This window comes from Bubalus kerabau, chromosome 12 (assembly GCF_029407905.1).
Source record: "Bubalus kerabau isolate K-KA32 ecotype Philippines breed swamp buffalo chromosome 12, PCC_UOA_SB_1v2, whole genome shotgun sequence".
Lineage (NCBI taxonomy): Eukaryota > Metazoa > Chordata > Mammalia > Artiodactyla > Bovidae > Bubalus > Bubalus kerabau.
The window spans coordinates 12,602,431-12,618,502 of NC_073635.1; the positions used below are offsets into that span (position 1 = coordinate 12,602,431).

General features: G+C 38.6%; 1 protein-coding gene across 3 annotated transcripts in view; it reads right to left on the bottom strand.

Annotated features, from left to right (window-relative positions):
- VWA8 (von Willebrand factor A domain containing 8) overlaps positions 1-16,072 on the bottom strand; it is a 375,174-nt gene that overhangs the window by 159,951 nt on the left and 199,151 nt on the right. For all 3 annotated transcript variants that reach the window (XM_055541970.1, XM_055541972.1, XM_055541971.1), the window contains exon 27: positions 1,015-1,123. In XM_055541970.1, coding sequence (XP_055397945.1) covers positions 1,015-1,123 — 109 coding nt within the window. The remainder of the gene's footprint in view (positions 1-1,014; positions 1,124-16,072) is intronic.

A 16,072-nucleotide genomic window follows, 5' to 3' on the forward strand; every position in this document is an offset into this window, starting at 1 on the left:
TGCACTTGCATGAGATTTGTAAGGCAGATGAGCAGCAGAAGCTATCCTCCTGCAGTCAATGTGGACAAGGAGAATCTGACAAATATGAGCAGTCAGAGTCCATGCTCTAGTACAAGGGCTGACAAACCGTAGCTCACAAGTCAAGTCTGATCCACTCCCTGATCGTGTTGATAACATTTTACTAGGACACGGTGTCACTCATTTGTTAATGTATTGCCTGAGGCTGCTTTTGTGCTACCATGGCAAAGTTGAGTAGCTTTGACAGAATCTGTATGGCCACCATGCCTAAAATATTTACTCGTGTGTGTGTGTGTGTGTGTGTGTGTGTGTGTGTGCGCTCAGTTGCTCAGTCGTGTTCGATTCTTTGCAAGCTTACGGACTGTAGCCAGTCAGGCTCCTCTGTCCTTGGAATTTTCCAGGCAAGAATACTGGAGTGCATTGCCATCTCCTGCTGTAGGGGGTCTTCCTGACGCAGGGATCAAACCCAGGTCTCTAATGCCTTCTGCATTGGTAGGTGGGTTCTTAACCACGGAGCCACCACTATCCAGCCCCTTACAGGAAAAGTCTGCTAGTCCGGTCTTATTGTGCAGAAGCAAAAACACTAATCCTGAAACCAAAAGTCCAGTGGTGGCCCCTTGACTTCTGTCCCTCTTGTCCTTTCTATTGATTTTATAAGCAGCTAATTCCCCACAGTCAAACCTAGCAGGATTGCTACTGCAACTAGTGATTGATATTTCTTTGCCTTTTTTCTTGAAAACAAACATAATGGAGTAACTGTCCTGCCTGACTTTCCTAAAATACAGATTAGCTCTTAGGAATTCTACCAATCATTAGCCATTACCTATATCATGACCCTCAGAGGCCAGACTCACTTGAGAATCACAGAAGAAGCTAAATCTATTCTGAAATAACATTAGAATAAGTCATTTCTAAGATTGAATAGATTTTCCTCCAGGGAAGATACTGAAAAACAGATAACATTCAATATTCTAATGAAGAAATAATGATATCAACCTTAACGTCTATATGATGAGTTTCTGCTGGACACAGCAGTTTTTGCATTCCATTTCTTGACTGACCAATTGTCCAGTAGCCCATGAAGGTCTGCTCCGGCAGAGGCAACCTGTCAAAGATTAATTTGAAGAGTAAACATTTCTCCTTGTTTCCAAGTCACAGGAAAAAATAAGAACCGTGCATTGAAAGTGTTTAGTCACTTAGTCGTGTCCAGCTCTTTGTGACCCTGTGGACTGTAGCCTGCCAGACTCCTCTGTCCATGGAATTCTCCAAGCCAGAGTACTGGAGTGGGTTGCCATGTATTACTGATCACATAAATAAATCTGAAGAATACTTTACTTCAAAGTGAGTTCTACTTCATTTTATTAAAAGATAGTCTTTAATAGGATGTTTAAAATATACTTGAAAAAGAAAAGAATTCACATTTCAGAAACTCAGAAGGTAACGCCCTACTCTGTTTTTACCATGACAAATATAATTAACGTTTAAGAACTTTTTCCTGAATTGGTAAATACTTAGTAATTTAACATCTAAATTCCTATTAGAGTAATAGAAAGGACTTAGGGAAAAAATGGAGCAATCCATCAGTTTTTTTCATTCTATTCTCTTAAATTTGAAATCAAATAATAAGTAGTATAGAATACTACTGGGATTCCCAGGTGGCACAGTGGTAAAGAATCTGGCTGTCAATGCAGGAGATGTGAGTTCGACCCCTGGGTCAGGAAGATTCCCTGGAGAAGGAAATGGCAAACCACTCCAGCACTCTTGCCTGGGAAATCCCATGGACAGAGGAGCCTGGTGGGCCCCAGACCACGGCATCACAAAGAGTCAGACACAACTCAGGGACTAAACACCACCACCAGAATTCTACAGGTCACATGTTTGTAAGTTGTACAGGGCAAATTTCATAGGATCTACTTTAGCATTTTAATCTTTTTTTTTTTTTTAATTTGAACTGACATAAAATACATATAGAAACATTCACACAAATGTGTCACTTACTCCTGAGCACACCTATGTGTCCAGCACTCAAGCATCACCAACACTCAGAAACTCCCTTGGACTATTTCAGTCATTACCCCTACCATGGGAGCTACTATGCTGACTTCTAATGGAATTATTCTATGTTTAGATTCCATTTTATCTAAAGCTACTTTTAAATAAAATAACTTGCAAAAACAAATATGGCAATGCTAAAGGACAAAATCACAGATAATTTTTTTCAGGATAAAGCCTTTACTTTTTAATCATACTAAATTTCTTGGAATCTTTACAAAAGAAACCATTGTCATTTAATTTGTTATGAATTTCTTATTCCATGGTAAGTGAAGGCCAAAAATGATTCAGAGTTAAAAGTTCTTCAAAAATAATGCATAATATGACTAAAAATTGAAATGAATGCTTGAAATAAGCTTCATGATCATTAAAAGAGTACATACTGATATTTAGAAAATCACTTTATTTTCAGTAAAAGAGTAAGTCTGACAAAATATCTCCACATACTTAATAAGACCATGGAAGGCTTAGATTTTTTTTGCATAGAATAGTGAAACCAAGTATTCTGGTGGAATATGATTTTTGTCCTTTGAAATGCTAATGTTTAACATCACAGGAAGGAAATCTAAAAGAAATTTACATTGAAATTCTTCTAAATCATAACATAAATCAATCAAAAGGACATATATGCTTTGTATCTATCATTTAAAATACATTTTAAGTACGTGGACAATTATCCTGACTGGTCATTACTTATTTCCCTGTTTTTTTGTTTTGTTTTGTTTTTTACTGCTAATGAGGTGGAAGAGTCACTGAGTTAGGGGATTTACTATAACTGTTCTCTCTTAAGGTAATAAAACACATTCCATGTCAAAAGGAAAGACTTTGTAGACTAGAATCTCTCTCTGCTTGTTTAGGGAATGAACAGTATTCATTGCCTTCAGCAGTTCACCAAAGGGGAATTAGATCTCTAAAAACAGAGCAGAAAACAAAGGAAGGAGATACACCCAATTTCCTTCCAATGTAGATTTAGTGGGTTCTAGTGCCTGGAGAATCCCAGGGACGGGGGAGCCTGGTGGGCTGCCGTCTATTGGGTCACACAGAGTCGGACACGACCGAAGTGACTTAGCAGCAGCAGCAGCAGCAGCAGTGCTAATTCTTTTACTAACTAGCTCTGCAGACGTGTGAAAGAAAGGTTAGATAATTTTCTGTTAATTTCTTCCTTTGTAAGATGAAGGCAATAATCTGTAAGATTCTGGTTTCTTCTAAGGACTGGGGGAGTCTCTGGTGACCATTTTAGAGAGTGGAGTGAAGTATCAGTGATAGATCTTACATAACCTTTGGTTCTGGAGTGAATATAAATAATCAGAATAAAATTATTTACACCTATCAATAGAAGGGGCTTCCCTGGTGGCTCAACTGGTAGTAAAGAACCCACCTACCAATGCAGGAGACACAACAGACACGGGTTTGATCCCTGGGTTGGGAAGATCCCCTGGAGAAGGAAATGCCAACCCATTCCAGTATTCTTGGCTGGAAAATTTCATGGACAGAGGAGCCTGGTGGGCTACAGTCCATGGGGTCGCAAAGATGTGCCAGGCCACATCAGTAGAATAGGTGCCTGGTAGACAAAATTGCTTTTTTAAAGCTGATAAAAAGGAGCTCTACGTCCACCCCAAATTGTCTCTTTGAAGATAACAGAAACAGTTACACATCTGGAAATCTAATCAGAGGTGGAGCATAGCTTAATAAAAATTATGGTCGGTTGATAGGTTGAAATAAAGCCTAAAAAACTGGTCTAATATATCCTTTAATAATCTCACAAAATATCACACAGATGCTAAAAACAAAATAAAACCAAAACCTTCATCCATTTGGGAAAAAAATAACTTTACTAGACCTCCAATTTTTACTGACAACCCCCAGGGAATATTCATGAAAGCTGCTTTGAACTTGCCAACTCACTCTAAGTAAACGGTCATGGAAATTACAGACTGCCTGCTTCCATTTAAAAATAGCACTAGCTGTTTGGTTGGCAGAGTACGGGAAGGACCTACAGGTACCCCATATAGAATCTGTTTTGAAATCACATTACAAGATGCTATTAGCATTAACAATTGCAACTGAAAGTCACATATGCAGGGTGTTCTGAAGTTACTCAATTAAACTGATTCTATCTGCCCCTTGGTAATACTGGGAGGTGTTTCTAGACTTCCTGTGGGCTCTAGGGTGGCCAAATGAGGTAAACCAAAGCCCCTCATTTATTTTCCACTACTAAGTTTTCCCAATACATTGTGGAAAAATTTGACGGTTATTAACTCTCTCCCCTTCAATAAGTTACTGCATGCATGCTAAGTCGCTTCAGTCATGTCTGACTCTTTGTGACCCCATGGACTATACTCCACCAGACTCCTCTGTCTATGGAATTCTACAGGCAAGAATACTGGAGTGGGTAGCCATTTTCTGCTTCAGGGGATCTTCCCGACTCAGGGATGGAACCCGGGTCTCCCACGTTGCGGGCAGATTCTTTACCATCTGAGCCACCAGGGAAGTCCAGTTAGGGGCAAGGGGAATTATAATTGAATGCATGAACAAGCTTTGGAATTTGAAATATATTCAACATTAATTTAAGGGTAACTCTAAACTAATAATCAGTTAGCAAACAGCCCTATACCATTACTGAAATCTGTCATCCATCTCCAACCAGACTTGTTATATCTGATTTGATTGAAACAACTATGGTATTTTCCATAGTTTTAAGATCCTGTTACTTCTATTGTTTAACTTTGTTAAAGTCCTACCTGGAATGATATCTGGGTTTGATTTTAAGGGAGAAGACAATGAACTTAAGGCTTATAAATAGTACTACTTTTTATCTTCAGTGTCATTCATGAATTTATGTTTTTTAAAACACTGAAGTATTTCAACTCATATGTTGTGATGTTTCTTAATCCCTTGTGGAAGTATTAATAAAGATCTGGAAGTAAAAGTTTTAACTAAAAAAGAAAAGGTGACTTTCAAAATTATGACTCAGGTCAAATTGCAGCACTTAGGCAAATTACAGAAAGGAAAAAAAAAGTTTTTTTAAGCAGGCATACATTTCATAACATGATGCATATGGACACCAAACTCGAGTTAGAGGGTCTGAATGACATATAAAAGATTTGTCTAAGATTGTTTCCATAAAGAGGTGAGCTGGGGTTTTAACGAGTATGTTCTGGCAAATTTCTGCCTTCTCTGAACATTTGCCAAAACTATTTCTGGAGTATGAAAGAAACACATGAAAAAGATTTGGATCTTTCTAGGGGCATTATGTAATTGGAAGTTGTTGACATACCTATTATCAACAATTCCTAAAACATTTCCTTACCACAAGAACTACTAATTTTCATGGGAATAGTGGAACCCTTCAGGGTAGTTCCACCAACTCTCAACAATTCACCAATTATTACCATCTTTGAGAAGAAAAAGAACAACTCCAATTTTAGAGGGCCTAATGTTTTAAATCTAACCTTTGGCAAAAAGTAAGTTGGACTATCCAATTGAGTTTACTGGAACCTTTAAGAGAATAACCCTGACAAATATTTCCACCTTTGATTCTGACCCATCCTCTCACTCTTCAGCCAGCATATGCCTTGGTGAAGTAAAGTGAAAGTCGCTCAGTTGTGTCCGACTCTTTGAGAACCCATGGACTATATAGTCCATGGAATTCTCCAGGCCAGAATACTGGAGCATATGCCTTAGTTACTGCGATTTGCTACTTGCTGTTCTTCCACATACTCTGTATCTTCATGCGTCCACGAGGTTTTTACTTCAGCCCAGAACTCCTTTCTGCTATTGCCTCTTTGATGAAATATTTCTCATTCTTAAAGCCCAATTCAAATGTCACTCCCTCTTGCATCCTTCTCCCACATTTCTTTCTGGGCAAAATGAATCTCTTGCTCTTCTGGGTTTCCAAGGAAATTTGTACATATGAAACTCTTAGAAACTCATAGAATAGAGTTCTGTAGTATCTGCAGTTTTCAAATTTAAGGCCTGATAGAGAGTGTGGTCAGAAGTGAATCTATGAAGTCCCTTGTAAATATTTATCCTTTCTAAAATAAAAAGTCAACACTCTACATAATGAAAACAGAAACTCCACCTTAAATACTTTAAACTACTAATAATGGGTACTACTGCCCCTAGCGATTCCCCTTGTTTGCAAGAAACTTCTGAATTTCCCTTCCCTCAGTCTTGCATGTTGCTGGGAAATAAATTTTGCTTTGCTGCAAATAATGTGTACACGAACATTACATGTGTTTTTCCTTTCATTGTCTGGCTCTGCATTTAGACATTATGGTTTTCACTTTACAACTTAGATTTGTTCACCTCTGCCACTGAGATCCTGCTGTGGCCACAGAAATGAGAAGTCATTTGGATGCCTGAGATGAAAAAAAGACTTGGGGAAACTCGTCTTTCTTAGCTAACACTTCTCAGATAGCTCCTCATATCCAGGTTGACACTGTGTAGACTCAGCGCTGCTGCCCAGGGTCCCTCCATGCTAAAGCAGATGTGGTCACCAAGCTCCACACATCTCTTTCTTCCTCTTCACAGAAGTTGTGAGACTACAGGTCTGGGGCTTGGGTTTCCTTTCCCTCAACTCTCTTCAAATTTCACTGCAAAAACTTCTTTTTTTCCTGCCATCTGCTTTACCAACCACATCTTAGTATTTTTGAATCTTAAACTCTTTCCTTGTCTAGTTATTCACATCAACAATGACTGGGGCTGAAACTCTCCCAGTTGGAAATTTTCCCAGAAAACAAACAAAAAACCCCCAAACTACTATTATTTCCCACAAGAAGGACTCATAGGACGAGAAACCCGACTGTGAATGCAGCACTTTGAATATAACATTGCATAATAAGGTTGAGAGTTTATATGTTTTCTCAAGATTGCTAATTCATTGAAAGTAAGGCTTACATCCTACTCGCTTGAATCTCTGCTACTTAGAATTCATCAGTTCTGCTATGGAAACCTCTCATCCCATGCCCCTCTTTTTTTATCCCCAATGCCACAGCATAAGCTCTCACGGTTCATCACTGGAATCACTGCAGTTGCTTCCCGATACGCAGGTCTTCCTGCTTTCAGTTTTCTTATCTTTAGAAAACTTAGAGGGGTCTTTCTTATTTATGAATCAGACCATGTTACTCTGTGGCTTCAAATTCTTCTACGGTTCCCTCAACTCTCCTCTTTCAGTCTCACCATGTAGCATGCCCTGTAAAACTGTCTCTGCTTGAAGCTCTTTCTTCTCCTTTATTAGCCAGGAGAACACCTATTCATCCTGCAAAGATTTAGCCTGGTGACTGTCCTTGAATCTCCCCCTGGGGCAGAAGGCAGCAACCCTACCTCTTTGCTCGCTCTTGTCAGAACACAAGGCACTCTTTACCTGAGTGCTTCCCCGATTATTATGGTCTCCTTGAAAGCAGATTCTGAGCCTTCTTCCCCTTTAGATTTTTGACTCCTCATTTAGTGTTTACCATGTATATGTTCAGTGGGTGTGTTTGTTTAGTTACTCAATGCTGTCTGACTCTCTGGGGACCATGGACTGTAGCCCGCCAGGCTCTTCCATCCATGGAATTTTCCAGGCAAGATTACTGGAGCAGGTTTGCCATTTCCTATTCCAGGGGATCTTCCTGACCCAGGCATCGAACCCGAGTCTCTTGCGTCTCCTGTACTGGCAGTCCATGGGGTTGCAAAGAATTGGACACGACTGAGTGACCAACATTTTCACACATTCAATCGTGTTTGCTAAATGAACAAATGCGTGCATGTTGCATGCTAAGTCGCTTTAGTTGGGTCTGGCTTTTTGCCACTCTATGGACTGCAGTCCACCAGTCTCCTCTGTCCATGTGATTCTCCAGGCAAGAATACTGGAGTGGGTGGCCAGGTCCTCCTCCAGGGGGTCTTCCCAATGACATCTCCTTTGGCTCCTCCACTGCAGGTGGATTTGTTACTGCTGAGCCACCAGGGAAGCCCAAATGAATGAATGCTTGGTTACATTACAAGTGCCAACAGCTTCACCTACTTGTTTCTCATCTTGATGGCAAGTTATGAACCACCACAGCAGATCATCCTCACTGAATCTTGACTACCTAACTCTCAACAAAGGATGAAAGTATGTTTGAAAGAGTTACCAACTGGTTGGGATTCAGGATTTCTACCCAGCCACGTGACAGAGATCATTTACAAATGCCTAAAGGATCAAGGATAAGTCTGTGAGACTGTCGAAGATGAGCATTGAAGAAGATTCATAGATCTTGACAATTTCTATGTAGATTGGTTATATTTTAAAATTTTTCTGTGCACCCCCATAAAGGAAGTGAAAGCAAGTTTTAATAAAATGACTGTGAAGCTACTTCAAAATATACCAAGAGAAGAAGGGCAAGGACTGTGAAACTGTAAAACTCAGTACCACCCTTCTGCTTATAACAGTTCTGAGATGTCACTGTTTGTTCAGCTGCTAGGTCATGTTCAGCCTTTGTGACCCTGCCGCAGGTGCACTGCTCAGGCTTCCCTTATGCCCCGGAGTCTGCTCAACCTCCTGTCCGCTGAGTCAGCGATGCCATCCAACCGTCTCATCTCAGATGTCATTATGTAAATCTTATTGTTGAAAACAAAAGAGCTATTTTACAAAGTGAAAGTAAATCATCACAAAGAGCAGAACTGTATACCTTAGAACTTCGTGATCTATTTGTAAAAACTAACTCTTTAATAGGACAATTACAGCATATGATAGTTTGGAAAATAGAAGGGAAAGCACAAAACATTGAGAGTCTTTTAATTTAATGGGATAAATAGTAAACTGATAATCACTCTTACAGTCAAAAATAAACCTAATGAAATCACTCTAGAGAGAACCCTGGTTGGGGATGTTCTTTTTGATGTCTCCCGGTATTTGGGGCTTCTCTGGTGGTTCAGACAGTAAAGAATCTTCCTGTAATGCAGGAGACCCGGGTTTGATCCCTGGGTCAGGAAGATACCCTGGAGAAGGGAATAGCAACCCACTCCAGTATTCTTGCCTGGAGAATTCCATGGACAGGGGGTCTGGTGGGCTACAGTCCATGAGGCTGCAAAGAGTCAGACAAGACTGAGTGACTAACACTTTCAGTACTTGGAAGACCCCATAGTTAGTCTTGGTCAGAGAAGAAGCAGCCGCATTGACATTTCAGTTACACAGGATAAGTCTTTATGTGGAAGAAGATAGATACAGATGTTAGGTAGTTAGAATAGGAAACAGGAGTCCAGAATGGCGGTGGCTAAAAGACAAGGAAGAGAAAAGCCCATGGAAATAGAACAAAGGAAGGTCCGAGGACTGGAGTGAGGAGTCAGGCAGAACAAACAGCACTCCTGGCTAGCCCAATTTACATAGGGCAGGCCCAGGGGGAGAAAAAACATATAAAAAGAGGAGCCAAAGGGCTGGGGGGGTCTCTCTCTCTCCCGCGTGCTGGGGCACTCTTCTCTTCGCGTCCTTGGGTCAACATGCCCTCACGAACCTTGAAGATGGATTTTCCTGCTATTTTCTAAATAAAATAGAGCTGTAACACGGAGCTGTAACATGATTTGTCTAAGAGCTATAACATGGTCCATTCGAGACCTTCGAGCTGTAACATGGTCTGTCCAAGACCTGAGAGCCATGACACGCCGAGGGCTTTAATGTCCGTCACTCCAAATCTTGGTTGTGACGAGACAGAACCGAGAAGCATACACTCGTGTGACACAGGTATATGTCTTCATTGAGACAGATACCCTTTTAAGAGACATTCAATATAGATGAAGCTATTCTGTCTGAAATATGTACACCAGGCACTGCTCTAAAGAGAAAGATGAATACGAAACATGATTCTGTAACACACACTGCAGTGAGATATTAACATCTCTTACAACAAATAGGAAAACAGCCTCAGCTACCTTCACTGGGAGTTCTATCAAAACATGCGGTGAGACTGGCTGATAAAGTAGTGAATGGCTGCTGATACAAGGGAAAAGAGTGACTACTTGTTCAGCTTTCCAATTCAACTAGGGGCAGTGAACCATAGAATCTATGAGCTTGAGGGACATTAAAGGTTATTTAATCCAGTATTTCAAGTTTGGGTCCCTTGAGTACCTCCCCAACCAGGTTTGTCCAGATCTGTCTGAGGCCGGTCTACAGAAAGTACACCCTACATTTCCCCTAGGTAATCCACTCCACCTTTGAACACAGGAGCTGTTGGCCTAGAGATGGAAGCCAACTCTCTTTCATTTGTAATGACTTAGAAGCGACGCACATATACAGAGTGATTGATAATTATTTGGCTAAAGCTAACTAGATTATTAAGTGTAATTTTGAGGTTGGTAGTGCTAAGTAAAGGATTCTACATAGAATAAACTTAAGTTGCTTTAGTCGTGATTCTTTGCAATCCCATGAACTGTAACCCTCCAGCCCATCTGTCCATGGAGATTCTCCAGGAAAGAATACTGGAGTGGGTTGCCATGCTCTCCTCCAGGGGATCTTCCCGACCCATGGATCAAACCTGCATCTCCTGTGGCTCTGTGCTGGCAGGCAGATTCTTTCACCGCTGAGCCACTGGGGAAGCCCCTAGCAATGCATAAACTTACTTATATTATGTTGAGCTGCTACAGACATGCCCGGTTAACTTGATTTGTCATTTGTCCTTGGTAAGGGTGTCACTGTTACACCCTCAGGGCAGGCATTGCAGGGCAGTGGAAGCTTTGCTGTACTGGAGGCCATGGTCCCAAGAAACAGCAATTTCAGAATAAATCTTTAACATTTTTATTTTATTTAAATAAGAAAACAAATGGGAAAATTCCAGGGCCCAGAGAGTCTGGGGACATTTAAAAAATAAAGTATAGGAAATAACGCACGTTAGGACAGAAAGTAAGGCTTTCCTTTTCCTTCCCAGAGCCTCTCTCAAAGGCAACTACTATCAACAGCTACCACAGTGTTTTTAAATTATTGAAAATGTGAACCTATTAAATAAATTTAATAAAAGGTATTGGCTAATATCATCTTAGACTGAGTTAATTCAAATTACCTTATTTCACCTGAAAAAGTGAAGTTTAAAAGTTTTTAATAAAGCATTTGAAAGCAGAGAGAGAATAGAGACATCAACAGGACATCAGAGGAGTGATTCCAAGATTGCAACAGGGCTTCTTTACCAGCCACGGGACACTTTAGAAGCGCAGTCACACACAGCAGTCATTTTTAGACGTGCAGTCTGGCTAGCAACAGCATTTCTATGAGTCTGTAAAGCATAATGACATTTAAACATATGCATAAAGACACAAAGTGTTGGTATTAATGTGTTTATTCCTTACTTCTGTTGAAATGCCAGAGAAATGCCTAGCTTAAAGCAACTTATATGCTTTATGAATCTGTTCATTATGTTTAGAATAAATACTTTAAGTCTAAAAACTCAAGGATCAAGAGGGAAGGAGAAAAAAGTGGGATTGTGAGATGAGTGTATACATGCTAGAATCTAATCTACTACAGATATATTTCTTTTCAACAAAGAAGATTGGGAATTAAGTGTTTTAAAAAGGATCTCCTTTCAGGGTCATGTCTCTTTTATTAAGAAGAAAAACTCAGGGGGAAAAAAACTAAAGAAATATTTCTCAGTTGAAATAACACATAGAACCGTAGGAAACGATCTAGAAGGATTAAATAATAATTGTTTCTGGATGGTGGAATTATTAGTGTTTTAATTTTTCTTTTTGCTAATTTATTTTAAAAATAAATAGGACATCATTCTTCATTTAGTTGGTATACATCATAGAGAAATGCTACATATAAAAGTTTATAAAACTGGCTTCAGAAATCAAGCAGCATTTTAAAAAGAAATCAATAGGGTTGAGGGCAAAGAGTGTGGATCAAGAAGAATCAGCATTTAAATATTTTACAGATAGGTGTGTCTCCTAGGGAAGACAGGAAGAGATAAACACACCAAGTTAAATTCAGAAGGTGGAGATAATGTCTTTGTATATTTGATTTATGTAAAAATGACTACAATGTTTGAGAAGACTTAGTAAATGCCTTTTGTGTTCCAAATCAAGAAGAATGATGGCTAGTCTGCTTCTTCTGTATGGTAGTCAAATATAAGTTTTCTAGAGTTTTTATTTTTCTGAATGAATTACTTTGTGTTTTACTTCATGATATTTCATTATTAAGAAAAAAAAAGAGGAAAGCTTAACTGGGGATGAAGAGGTCTTTAAAGTGATTTTTGTTGTGCCAAAAGTCTATATCAACTTGCTTTTCAACATTGTGAAATATGGCTAAATCCCTCAAATCTAAGTCTATCACAACTCTCTGAAGCATATGTATATTACATGTATGACATCATGGTCAATGATTTCCAAGTTGATTATCTAAAGTTCTAAGGTGCTTTTAAACCAAAACTATTGGTAATTTTCAGTATGCAAAGAATAATTCTGATTTAGAAACTGCCTACACGTGCATATGGATCTGCTTATATTCATCTTTAAAACTGGAATTAAAATTGTGCATATTACAGTTCTGCTCCTGATCAGATTTCTAACCTTAGGTAGGTGAGGTAACCTCTCTGTTCCTCAAATTCTTTATCTATAAAATGCAATGATAATATTACCTATATTAAGATGAAATATTGTATAAGTCTCTTGAAAATGAATGTACACAAAAAAAGGACTTTTTCTCCCTTTAAAACAAATGTTTCCTGAGTGTGTTATAGTTCACAACTTACTCTGAAACAGCTTTAAGTTTGAAAGAGTTAATGTGCTAGTAGTATGTTTATTCTTGAATAATAACAATAATAAAAGCTTATCTGAGGGTAAAACAAGCAAACTTTGCTTTGAAATGTAGATCTATATCTATTATAGCAGATAATCTATATGCGTTTGGTTGGATGTTCGAACCTTATTATACGTATGTGTGGGGCTTCCCAGGTGGCTCAAGTGGTAAAGAATCTGCCTGCCAATCCCGGAGACACTGGTCTGATCCCTGGTTTGGGAAGATCCCCTGAAGAAGGAAATGACAACCCACTCCAGTATTCCTGCCTGAGAAATCCCACGGACAGAGGAGCCTGGTGGGGTTATAAAGAGTCAGACACTGACTGAGCATGCATGCATACATATGTGTGTGTATGTGTATTTTTTTCCCCAATAATGACATTTGAAACTCAAGAGCTCAGATGACTTTTTTAAGAGCTCGGAGTTTAAGCCAAATCCTCCTATTTCTGCCTAAATTACTCCCAGTGTGCTTATTATGGTCGTCACCTCTCTGACATATCCTTTCCCATGTATTAGAAACTTAAAAGGAAACAACAGAAAAACTTCAAGAAATACTAGTATAAAGGGGCAAATGCAACATAGGGACCTAGGCAGCCAGTTCCGATCCCAATACTGAGATGTGGAATGTGTTTAGATCGGGAAAAAGAGCTGCATTATGGCTTAATCAAGCAAGCTAAAATAACTACCCAGTATGGCAGCCTACAAGTACCAGTTTACAAGTTAAGTAAATAAGATAAATCATAGTCATCTCCTAATATCACACTAGGCCTTTTAAAAATGTACAGAAAAGTATCACAACATTGTAAAGGAATTATACTCCAATGGAAAAAAAAAAAACTTTTACAGAGACTTATGAATGAGACAGGCACCATCTCACTGCACTCTTTAGGAGAATGAAAATGACAAGGTCTCAGGAAATTCACTGAAGAGCATCACCGAACAGCCACAGTATATTCTGATTTCAGTTCAGGAGGAAGGTAGCTGCAGAAGACTGTTTATACAGTATAAACAGTAGACCAGCATCACTTCTGCCCCACGGGGAAAGTCTCCCTCTTCAACAACATCTGTCTTACATCTCTTTTTACTTTTACACTTATACTCATGGTCAGTTATTTTTTCATCACCATCTTGTGTGTGAATGTAACCATCTTATTCTGGGTTCAATGCAATTTTTTTTCCTATTGAATAAAGATTGAGTTAGAGAACAAGAAAATTAACAGGCTGAAGCAATAATTTTTCATTCAGGGCAAAGGGATATTAATAGCAATTAAAACATTTGGTTCTTCTTCCTTAGGGACAGAAATCTAATGTGAATCTTCTTCACTAACACAGGATGTCCAGAGATGAACAGGAGCGGCCTCACAGAACTGATTTAGCAAAGGGTCTAGAGAAGTGTGGGCTTCCCTGATGGCTCACTGGTACAGAACCTGCCTGCTGATGCAGGAGAGACAGGTTCGATCCCTGGTCCGGGAAGATCCTTTGGTGAAGGAAAAGGTAACCCACTCTAGTATTCCTGCCTGGAAAACCCCATGGACAGAGGAGCCTGGAAGGCTACAGTCCATGGGGTTGCAAAGAGTTGGACATGACTTAGCGACTGAACAAGAGCAGCAACCAACATCAATTAGTGAAGTATAAAGTTTAGCCAAAGGTCTAGAAAAGTCAAAGCAAATCATAAGACTGCATGGGGACAACCTTGAATTTTCAGAGGTCTGTGATTACTATTATCAGTATGCTACTTGAGGAGAGAAAGTGTAAGTATTACTTCTTTTTAATTTGTTTTTGTCTTTGCAGATGAGAGAAAATTAAGATTATATTAAAATGCAAAGGGTGTTAGAATAAGAAGAAACCTTATTAACCTTCTAAAGATGAAAATATACTGTGGTCTCACTAGAACAGTCTTATTCCACATCTCTTTTTACAGACTTATTATTAATAGTGCCCTTTCATTCTAAAAAGCATCTTGATTAGGTGATAAGTTATATGGTTACGCTACAGTAAAATGCTCTCATTTTACAAACAGGGTAAAATCTGTTTCTTCACGTTTAACCCAGATATGCACGTTGAACATGTCACTAACTGCTGAATTCCCAGGACATTGCTTTGTTCACCCTACCATGCTACCCTCTCAAAGTACAAGGCTGATAATTTGATAGAAATAAGATGTATGGAACCTGTGGATTTCATTAATAAAATAGCATCACTACCTTTGAGCTGTTCAAGTCATTGCAATTTACAGGTGATGAAAACGTGCTCTGAATGTGCAAATTGTAGTCCGCTATTATCTCCAATCCAAAGGAAAATTCACACTTACCCCACATCTGCTATAAGTCTATTTTTAGCTACATGCAGTGGGTGGACAACTAGTTCTTTCCATGCTGGTCTCAGGCATGACCATCTTGTTTCCAGGCTCAATGCACTTTTGCTTCCACTCAAAAATAAGTATTTAAAAAAAGAGTTGGAATTAACTTGCCATGGCAACAATGAACAAGCCATGGCAAGAATTTTTCGGTATAGAACTGGAAACAGTAATGCCTAAGTTAAATCACTGTATCTGTCTTCCTTAGAAACTTAAATAGCCAACAGTTTTTCTTTTGATTGATCTTACCAACTAATACACATTTTAAATTTTATTTCAAGTTGTACAGAGTAGAAAAAAAGTTGTTTTAAAATCACAAGCCTGGTTTCCATGAAGCTAAAACTGTATATAAATTTGTTAATGGTAAAACAAATTAAAAATCATCTTATTTCCAATTGAAACTCAAGATATAATTTATAAAAAGGATGCAAAAAAACATGAGTACTAACAGAAGTTTGCACATTAAAGACATTTCTTGAACTCGCTAATGTAGGAGATAAGTTATACCCATTAAATCATCAAACTAGTTTCAAAATGCCCATAAATATTCCTAATTAATCAGTAAAACAGTATTCCACAGAAAAGTGTATATATTAGCAATGACATAAAATCATTCTTATCAAAAAGAAAACTTACTTATTAATAATATAAACCAAATCACTGATAAATTTCTAACATAATTCCATCTAGCTCTTTTACCACTAAGGGAAATATTTGTTTCTTTTTAAGAAATCTTTGAAGAAATTGTTAAAGCCTTAACAATTTATTTTTATTAGCATATATTCTAACAAGTTTTATAATAACTTCAAAGAATAAATACTGATGATGTAAGCACTTAGAATAAATGTATGTAGCTGGACTAATCATTATATACAACAGTCTTTTCCTAAGGCAGAGAGTTCCTCC